Source organism: Myzus persicae, unplaced genomic scaffold, assembly GCF_001856785.1.
Source record: "Myzus persicae strain clone G006 unplaced genomic scaffold, MPER_G0061.0, whole genome shotgun sequence".
NCBI classification, from domain to species: Eukaryota; Metazoa; Arthropoda; class Insecta; order Hemiptera; family Aphididae; genus Myzus; species Myzus persicae.
In genome coordinates this window covers 57,815-68,365 of record NW_019104360.1, presented here as the reverse complement: position 1 = coordinate 68,365, position 10,551 = coordinate 57,815, and the positions used below count along the sequence as shown (strand labels likewise).

Here is a 10,551-nt window from a genome sequence, read left to right as displayed (position 1 = left end):
TTTTTTTGTTTATATTGAAAGTTGAATACAAAGTCAAGGAGCAATAAAATATAAAATCGACATAAAAAATATATTATTCTATATCTTTTTTGTAATGGGTGATTTTAGTCTAGTCTCTAAGATTATTTAAAAAAACGTAGAAAAATGATTTTTCGTAAATGCGTTTTGTCTATAATTATTTTTCTATGGTACGACCAATCAAGATAATATACTTAAGTATATCTTAATCGTGGCCACGGTTTTCTATTCTAAACCAAAACAGATTACCAAAAGGAATAATGGGTAAATCAAAGGATAAATATAGTTTGTATAAAGACATAATTTTATAATTTGTAATAGTTAATATCTTACTATATACACTATAAACCAAAAGCTTATATTATATCCTAAGATGATACTAATTTAGAAATTTTTTTCTTGGTTTTGTTTAATTTTTTAGGTTCTTGATTTTTTGTATAACTATACTGTCTCATCCTCATTGTTATGTACATAATAAAAATCTCTGTTATAATTTCTGTCTTATGTAGATTACATGGAAAAGTTATGGTTATGTTCTCTGCCTGGAAGAACTCTTCATGTGAATCATCAAAAGGACTTGAAGATTTAGCATGTTTCATAAAGCATAATTCTAATGATTCTAAAAGTTTGAATAAATAGTGATTTGGATGTGTTAAAAATCCGCGCTTTTTCAAATTCACCAAATCAGCAGCTGGATTTGATGATATTCCATAAATAGTTTGTAAACTCTTAAGGCATGTTTCACATTTTGTTTTTTTTATTAATCTTTTATTTATATATCTATAAAATAATAATTTAATCATAAAAATTGTATTTTTAATTATTTTATAATCTGTAGGTATAGTATACCTACCCTGCCATAAAATAAACTGCACACTCAAAAGCTGTAGAACTGACATCACTATAATTGTGTTCGCTAAAAACATCCTCAAAAAATGCCATTGACGTTCTTCAACAATGTAATCAATTTTTTGTTTTAAATTATTTATTTTAATTTCCCTTAAATTTACATCATTTTTATCATTTAAAATAGTTTTTAGGTCTGTGATTGTAATAACTGGGATATTTTCTAGAAGAATAAATATGAAAAAGTACTTAAATTAGTGAAAAAATGAATTGTTTACCTTCTAGTATCCAACAATTTCCTGATTTGGGGGGCTTGATTATTGAATATACCGATAACATTCTGTATAGTTGTAAAAATGTAGGTGTAGTAGAGTGGTCATCGGGACCAGCAACTTGTCTAATGGTACCAAAAAATTTCTAAAGAGAATAAATTCACATACAATTAATGAACCATATTTTTAGGAAATCAATAATTTTATATATATAATAATTAATAGTTGGTATTTAATTATTACTTCTAAGCAGTCTTGATTAGTTTTACTTGTCAACACATAAGGAAAATGCATTCGTCAAGAAGATAATTTGTCAATTCTATTGTGGACTTAATTGTTATTTTTAATCCTTTAGCGGTTTGTTTTGTTAAAGTCATCTTCGGACAGTAATTTATTGGCCACATTTAATTCCCATGTATGTAAAACTGTCAGTGCGTTTTTCAATACCTTTAACCAACAAACATATTTATGTACCGAACTAATTGATTTCACTGAATAAAATATAGTAAATTTACAAAAACTACAACTACCTACTCTACTACAAATTATTAATTAGCAAATAAATAAAATACTTTCCTAAGATTTTAGTACCACAAAACATCAGATAGAAACGTGCAACACATAAAATTTAATAAAACCTCCAAATCTTGACTATTTTTTTTTATCCCTTCTGCTGGAAATTTTCTATTGAGGGCGACAAATAAATTATTCATAAAAATAGTAAAATGTATTGTTTCCTCACATTCATTGAACCCTGGGTATGATTTAGTATTAAAAAATCTTATACTATCTGCTACTGATTTGCTGAAAATCTGTTAAATACAAGATAATTTACACAATATTAAATAATGTTTTTATTTCATTTTTCATAAGGAGTTATTTGATCTTACTTGTGAAGCAAACTTCACTTTCATCTTTGAGAAACTGTTAAGTTGAAAGTGATTTTTGGTGAGTCTTGGACAAATTCTTGTCAATGACTTAGAATCAGTTTCATAAAGGTGCTCATAAATTGCCCATTTAATTGGAGGTTTTGTTGGACTAATCTATAATCGACAAGAAATGTTAATATAATAGGTATATTTAATTATTTAAGTTGTATTTACTAATATTCTTTCAAATATTGTACTATTAAAACTAATTAATAATTATATATTCATTGCTGAATTAAACTATTTCATGAATAATTAATGTTAAATAATCACTCTTAATGTTTTTTTAGTGAGCAACCGGTTTCTGACAGTTTTCAGCAAATGTGGTGCATCAGAGAATACAAACACTTGGCGATTGTTGTCGAATAGATTGGTAAATGAATTTCGTATTTCATCTGATTGTGCATAAATCCCTAACGTATGCCACATTGTACGATTAGTTGATGCGCCATCGCTTGTTATAGCTAGCACTTGAACCCCAGAATTTTCCAACAATAGAATCACCGTCAGCATAATTTTAGTTAGATCAATACCTATTCAATTTCAACAATTAAAATGTAACTTATTGTACTATTTAATAGTTAAAACACGGTTCACTTAAATGTACCTTTAACTGGTCCCTTTGAGGCAAAGACAACGATTGGCTGATGAAACTTCTCAGATAATCCTTGAATCATCAAAATTAATGCGTGATTAGCTTTTTCTGTACTTTTAGTATTCAACTCATCACCATAATCTTCCAAACCATGGTATGTTAGGTTTCTAGTGTTAACTAATATACTCTCTCTCAAAGATATTTCATCAAACACCAATACAACTTTTTTTTGATTCTCTGTTTTATTCTCAAATTTTTTTTTTAATAGTTTGAAGAAATTATTGTCAAAATCACATCCAATCTTAACTGCTAACAAGTGACGTCTTAACGTTGTTACACATGGCAATGGCAAGATATTTTGTCCACGAAGAAATGAATAACCGCTTGAAGATCTATGAAGTATTCTAGTATTTGTAAATTATTAAAAAACTTGAATATTATACTATTATTACTTACCTTATTTGAAACATGAGGCATAATAACATCCAGTTTTAATTATAGCGTCTACTTTTAGGATTTTTAAATTTTGCTGCTGCGAATATTTCTTTAATTAGTTCTGATTGACCCTGAGAAACACGTTTGCTTTATTAAAAATGTCACTTAATTTTTGTTCACTTATGTTTTTCATTTCATTTTGAATTTTATTAAAACTATTTTGCAATTTTAAAATTTTACTATTTCCACGAAAATTTTGATTTTGAATTATTTCTTTAGCCTTTTGGATTCTACTATATTTTTTTTGTTTGTTAGGAGAAAAAACTGTTAAAATATTTTGTCCACTATTAATTCTTACACGTTTTTTTTTACTAGAATACAGTAGACGTTTACACCAGAGACAAATATTGCAGTTACTGGAACACATTTATTACAGTATTGTGAGTTAAAACTATACATATATTTCATTATTTTAATTTTATCAACTACTTAATAATTTACCTATCATCTTTAATTACACTTGAACACTATATGTGTCTCCATTGACCACATGATTCAATGTATTGAGGACCATATGAAGCCCTTATATCCTTATTTTCAGTAGAATAAAAAGCTCCTTGACAGCATTTAATTTTATCAAATTCACTAAAAAGTGATTGAAATTCTATTAGGTTTTTTTGTTGACTGTTTTTTAACCCAATTTCATGGTGTGTTACAATTTTATTATTGATAAGTAAAATTATTTTAGAATCTAAAAAATATTACATTTAAGTATAATTAATTATTTAATACCGTTCTTTTATAATACTGATATAATAAATAGTAATATACCATTTTTAATAATGAGTTGCTTTTCAATNGAAACCAGTTTTTTGGTACATCAATCATTTGTCTGTTGTTTAAAACCAATTGGTATAAAGAAGTTGAAGGGTTTAATGTGTCAATCTGCTTAAACAATAAAGTAATATTTAACTATGAATAATTTTATTCTATTTTAATTTGTAATCTGTTTTTGAAATTTACCTTTCTTTTTTTAGGTTGTGGCGGAATCAATGCATTACTAGGTATAAATGGTTCAATAAATGTCTGTTCACAGTTAGAGACGTTACCAAAATCAATTTGTTTATTAATATTTAAACCGTGGGTAAGACCTAGTGGTAGTACCACATTTTCGTTACAAATATTAATATTATCATTTTTAATGTTTATTGGGATTGCACCCTTTTTAAGTTGCAATCTCTTTAAACACACCTAACAAAATGTAGAAAAGATTAATTATACAAAAACTTAACATTATTTATAAAAAATTTATTTACAGTATATTTACTGGATCCTTGACCTGAGTCCCAAGTACTAATAATATCACTTTCATAGAAATGTTTTGCACAGACCCTATGACTTTTTTTAAGTTGCATCCCCAATGCTTCTTCCCACAATATTTTAATCTCTGCATTTTTGGGGGCTCCAAAAAGAGATTTTGATGCCTCGTGAGGCTCATGTACACAACAATAACTTGGCATTTTTAAATTAATATAAAAACAAGTATGACAATTTTATAATTAATTCACAATAACCACAATTATTATAATATCATGGTTAATAGAATTGGCGCGAATTAACATATCCTTTATCTCTTTTTATGTGTATGGCTATAGCTACATTCTGTAGAATGTTCACAGTCTTACAGAATAGAGTTATATTTATTTTTTATTCTTGGTATGGCTAAATAGTAAATATTAAAATGCCGTCTAGAATTATTGTTTTTGGCGCCATCATTTGGTGATAGGCCATGTTGGCACTGGAAGCGCTAGTATCCAGTGAGTAAAAACATTTATTTGATAAGAAACTTTTCCGCCGTAATGTACTGTGGGATTGTATGAATCCGTCGCTCAACCATTCTATCTTAAACCGTGGTTAATATAGCAATGGCCTAAATCTGTGATAATATATTATCTGGTTATCATTGATTAAACAAAAATCCAGAAATGATAAAAAGCATTTTAGCGAAGGGCCAACTATATTGAAAATTTAAATAATAAATACCTAGACTTTTTAAATAAAGTGTTCATCATAATGAGATTATCGAAGAATTGAGCATCTTCATTTTGTCTTGTGTTAGAGAATTTGATTTGGATTATTGAATTTTTAATATGTCACTGCTTACATCTGAGTGGGTTCCATATGGTACTGAAAATTACTTCAGGTACATTATGTTCAAATTTATTTTGACTTGAATCTCTTTAATTACTTATATTATTATAACACAAATAATTTTAGTGTATTGAGTTTTTACATATTGGACTAAAGCTATGATATGAGTTGGTACACTACGTATCGTTAGGTACATATCAACATTTACTTCTTAAAAATCTTGAATGTATTTTAAATTTTAAACTAATGTTTAAAATAAAATTTGTTATGTTATAAAAATAAAAGTTTATACAAATATTAAATATTTTAAACAAATATTTAGAATTTAAATCCAGGTTGAATAGAAAATATTATGTAAAATTGTACATTATTTCTAATTTTTTTTTATACTTCCAGGAAACTTGAAATGTATTCTGATATGTATTGGTGTAATGAAATAGATATTAGCACATCTGTTGTAATTGCAGCACCTTGTGGAGGACCAGTAATTGTAATACGTGATCGAACAAAATTGGTGTCGGTTAAAACAGTTGGAAAGCCAATAATTTCTGTATATACATCATCTGGAAAAATTATTTCATCTTTTGTGGTATGTAAGACATCTATCCATGAATCCAATCTAAGACTAAGATTCTAATATAAATATTAAAAATATTAAACAATATGCAAATTATATATATATAAAATAATTTGTTAACTATTTTAGAATAAATTAATTTAGCATAGGTCATTGATGTATGAAAATGTATGTTATTGTATATTATACCTTATATATTAGTCTAATTTAATATTAAATATTGCAATTCTAATGATTCATAAATAGAAATAGAAATGTTAATCTATTATTATTTTTTTAGTGGAGTTCAGGCCATTTAATCAATTTAGGTTGGTCAAATAATGAAGAAATATTATGTTGCCAAGATGATGGTTTGGTTTTAATTTATGATTTGTTTGGAAACTATCAGCATACTTTTAGTATGATAAAGGTTGTTTTAATATTAAAATTGACTGAGTATCTGCCTATTTTTACTATTTTATCCATTTAATTTAGGACCGACAAGGTGTTAAGTTGTTAGATGCAAGAATTACAAGTAACTTTACAAGAACTATAGTAGCAGTATTAACAGAAACATACAATATTTATGTTATGAATGATATTACAAAAGTAAAAGTTCACATTTTACCGGATATTCCAGGTATGTTTTTTTAATAAAAAAAATATTTGATAGTGATTTCAATGTTATATATTTTAACCTTGTAAAGTAAAAACTGTTCTTTATATAATACTTCAGCTTATAGTTGGATTTAATAATGTACTATTTAATACATCATTTCTAAGAGATTTGATTATAAAATGTTATACCCTTTATTATACTCAATTCACATTAATTACTAACCTCATCACTTGGCATTTTCATAGTGGTAGACTGGCAACACCTGTTTGTAACTAAGTACCACCAATTCAACTATCTGTACACTGTCATATAGTAAAGCTATCCCCTGCCATAACCTCTCCGAGGTTCCTTCTAAACATAAATGAAGTATAGCATTTGTTAAACTCATTTTCAAACAATATCATTGTCTCGCCTATAAAGTATCTGGAGGGGAGTCAATAATACTTTATTAATGAAACAGACAATAACAGTAGCAAAAAAATTTGCCAATATTTTTATCATACTTTGATGGTCATAAACATAACATTTGCTAGAATGTATTATTATAAAACAAAATTATCTAACTATAAATTAAAAATAATATATGTAGTATTTATTATTTGTATTCCTACAGATATGAATAGTTTGCCAAATTTATGGGAAATAGTATTATTAGAAAGACAAACAAATGTCTTGATTTCAACAAATCACTCTTTGTATTCTGTTTCTCATGCCGAATGCAAGCAACAAGTATGTTATTGTGTTTATAAAAAAAAATAGATATACATTTAATTTTGATTGCAATTTTACAGTTTATTGGATTTAATGATACAGATTATAACAATGATGTAAGTCTAACAAATTCAATTAAGAAAATCTCTATTTCAGCTGATCACAAATATATTGCTCTATTAAATAATGACAATAAAATTTGGATCGGATCTTCAGATTTACGCAAAGTTTATAGAATTTATAGGAAATCTTTTTCTGGTTCCATTGATCAAATGGCTTGGTAATTATAATTATAATGTTCAACGTATGTATTCAGTAGTCTAATATTTACTTTTCAAATAGGTGTGGAACGGAAGGAGTAGCACTGTTTTTTAGATCTGAAGAAACAGTGATGATTATTGGTAAAATTGAGGATCAGGTATCTTTTATATATACCGACCCTATTTGCTTGGTATCAGAAATTGACTGTGTTAGAGTTATAGGAGCGTTTTCAAACGATATGTTACAATTAGTACCTCATTATGTACAAGAAATTTTTCGTATTAATAGTACCAGCCCTAGTTCTTATTTAGTTGAGGCTTCTAAGCAATTTGAGGTAATTGACATAAATAATAATGCCTTAGATATATAATTTAAAAAATATGTTTTTATTATATTTAGAGACGAAACCACCGAGCTAATGAATATATACATTTAGTAAATCAAATGTTGGAAACTGCAGTAGACCATTGTATCAAAGCTGCAGGACATGAAATTGATGCTTCAACACAAAAATTATTGATGAAAGTTAGTTTTTATAGTCCCAATTAGTACAACTTAGAAGTTATATTAGCCGTGTTGAATTTATTATTATTCTTTAACATTACAAAAATTAAAAGTAACTACAATTTTGATAGGCTGCTCAATTTGGAAAAACATTTCTGCAAAACTGGAATCCAGAACAATATGTAAATCTTTGTAGATTACTCAGAGTTCTAAATGCTGTCCGGGATCCAAAAATTGGTATTTCTATAACTTATCCTCAGTAAGTATAAAAATTATTTTATTAATATATATTGTATGTATATTAATATATATTAGATACGTAAATCTAAATCATATACCACAATAATTTAATTTGTTACCATATCCTTAATATTTTTGTTTTTTTAGGTTGCAAAAAATATCAGTACAGACATTATTGGATAAACTTGTTGGTCAACGGCATTACTATTTAGCTTTACAAGCTTCTTCTTATATTCGTATGTCTAGCAATCTAGGATCCAGCCGTATTTTAACTCATTGGGCCAAGTTTAAGGTTAATATTTAAAAAATGTCTTGTAACTTATTGAATTAGTCTTATAAAGTGTTATTTTAGGTGAAGCAAACACAAGTAGATAGAGAACAATTAGCAATTACAATTGCTGATAAACTTGGAAAATATTCTGGAGTTTCATATCATAGTATTGCAGAAATTGCTGCAAATAGTGGTAGAATACAACTTGCTATAAAAGTATGTATAACATATTAATAAGCTATATAATAGGTATATCATATATATATATATTATTCACAAACTATTTTTGTGTCCATGGTCCCATCAATAATTATGATAGGTGGCTAGTATACTCAAATTAAGGACATACCTAAATACCAAATATCAGCAATTCTCAACCTTTTTTTGTTCAATATACTCCTTAACTTTTCACTATTGCTATCTGTACTCTCTACCATCAAAGTCTATTGCACACTGTAGCCATCACCTACAATTTTATATTATACGTGTCAAAAATTATCAAATTATCAAAAAGATTTAGAGATGCTGCTATTAATTATAAATAATTCAAAGAGTGTATCTATAATAGTTTCTTCTCGTACTCTATTGACATTAAGAATCATACTGAACAGTGATTAGTTTTCATAAAATATGAATTTTGTAATAGCTTTTAGATTATGAAACACAAGTAAATTTGCAAATACCACTGTTGTTAAAATACCAACAAGATAACATTGCCCTGAAGAAAGCGGTTGAAAGCGGAAATACTGATCTTGTTTATATGGTATTACTTCATATGCAAACTTCTATGCCACTTGGAAAATTTCAAGTTAGTTTAAAACTTAAAGCTTAAATAATCAATTAAATTATTGAAACAATAGTTGTAAATTTTTTAGATATATACTGATCATAATTACTAGAGTCTAATCTAAGTACAATATTTTATTTTTGTTAGATGGAAATAAAAAAAAGTTCTGTTGCTCAAGCTCTTTACATAAAATATTGTCATCAGCAATCAGGGTATTCACTATTGGATATGTACACTCAAGAAGATAATCATGAAGAGTTAGCTCTTTATCATATCGCTGAGTCGATTAAATCAAATGTAATATTACACGATATAGCATATTTTATTCATAAAGTATAATTTATTTTAATTTGATAATGTATATTTATCACCCTAGAACACTAAAGAAATGTCCGTATCAATTAATGAAGCCATTAATTGTTATAAAAGAACAAGAGATGAATTTTCATTGACCACTTGTGAAAGCCAAATAAAGTTAATACGATATCAAAGCAGTTTAGAAGAAAAATTGAAAAATAATTTTCGTAATTTGACATTGCATGACACTCTTCTAAAGTTAATAGAAATAAATGAACTGAAACTTGCTGATAAATTACGTTCAGAATTCAAAGTTCCTGAAAGAAGGTGAATACAACATTATTTTTATTTGCTTAGCTAAAAGTGACTAAAATAAATATGTTTTAATTTATTTTAATTTAATACTGATAAATGAGATTTCCATATTGAAAAAATTCTCAAGGAAATTCCCACATACTATATTAAGAATATAACTAAATTATACAAGTCTAATATACCTAACATACATAATAATAATGACTAATAATGTTATCACTTATCAAGTATCAACCGTACAATTATATATAGAGTTGCTATAGAATCTTGTCATTTTATGTAGTATAATAAGTTTTTGATCGAGGTTGATTTATATTTTAATCTTATTTTTAGATATTGGTGGGCACGGTTAACTATATTAGCTAAGCAAGAAGATTGGAATGAACTAGAAAAGTTATCAAAAGTAAAAAAGTCCCCAATCGGTTATGAGGTAAAAAAACTTAATTTAATTTGATACCTTTATTTTACATAGTTTCTTACATTATTCTTTAACACTTATTTTTAGCCATTTGTAGATGTCTGTATTGAACATGGAAATAAATATGAAGCATTAAAATATTTACCTAAAGTAAGAGATGATGTTAAACAAAATTACAGTACAAAAGTAACTTCTATGCCTTGAACTTGTTCCTAATCAAAATGTTCTATTAGTAAATATAAAATAAGTTTACCTTTATAATTTTAAATAATAAGATTTTGTAAATGTCCATATTGTTAAAATTATTTACATGTTACTTGGTATGT

At 26.6% G+C, this 10,551-nt stretch overlaps 1 protein-coding gene and 1 long non-coding RNA gene across 2 annotated transcripts; one reads left to right on the top strand and one right to left on the bottom strand.

Annotated features, from left to right (window-relative positions):
• Positions 1 to 861: 861 nt before the first annotated feature.
• Positions 862 to 2,204, bottom strand: LOC111041496. The gene is made up of 2 exons (XR_002605339.1): positions 1,143 to 2,204; positions 862 to 1,087 (listed from the first exon to the last, which is right to left on the bottom strand). It is a non-coding gene; the product is annotated as an uncharacterized LOC111041496 (long non-coding RNA).
• Positions 2,205 to 5,067: 2,863 nt separating this feature from the next.
• Positions 5,068 to 10,493, top strand: LOC111041495 (vacuolar protein sorting-associated protein 16 homolog). Its single transcript, XM_022325769.1, has 16 exons — positions 5,068 to 5,298; positions 5,643 to 5,835; positions 6,104 to 6,232; positions 6,298 to 6,442; positions 7,035 to 7,150; positions 7,213 to 7,412; positions 7,475 to 7,727; positions 7,793 to 7,918; positions 8,029 to 8,156; positions 8,285 to 8,429; positions 8,490 to 8,624; positions 9,055 to 9,216; positions 9,343 to 9,492; positions 9,572 to 9,819; positions 10,141 to 10,237; positions 10,313 to 10,493. Exons 1-16 carry the CDS (start codon positions 5,246 to 5,248, stop codon positions 10,427 to 10,429), a joined length of 2,397 nt encoding a protein of 798 aa, XP_022181461.1. The 5' UTR covers positions 5,068 to 5,245; the 3' UTR covers positions 10,430 to 10,493.
• The last annotated feature ends 58 nt before the right edge of the window (positions 10,494 to 10,551 follow it).

Coding starts and splice junctions, on each gene's coding strand:
- LOC111041495 (XM_022325769.1), top strand. CDS start 5,246: ATGTCACTGCTTACATCTGAGTGGGTTCCATATGGTACTGAAAATTAC. Junction 5,299..5,642: donor GGTACTGAAAATTACTTCAG/GTACATTATGTT, acceptor TTATACTTCCAG/GAAACTTGAAATGTATTCTG. Junction 7,919..8,028: donor CACAAAAATTATTGATGAAA/GTTAGTTTTTAT, acceptor CAATTTTGATAG/GCTGCTCAATTTGGAAAAAC.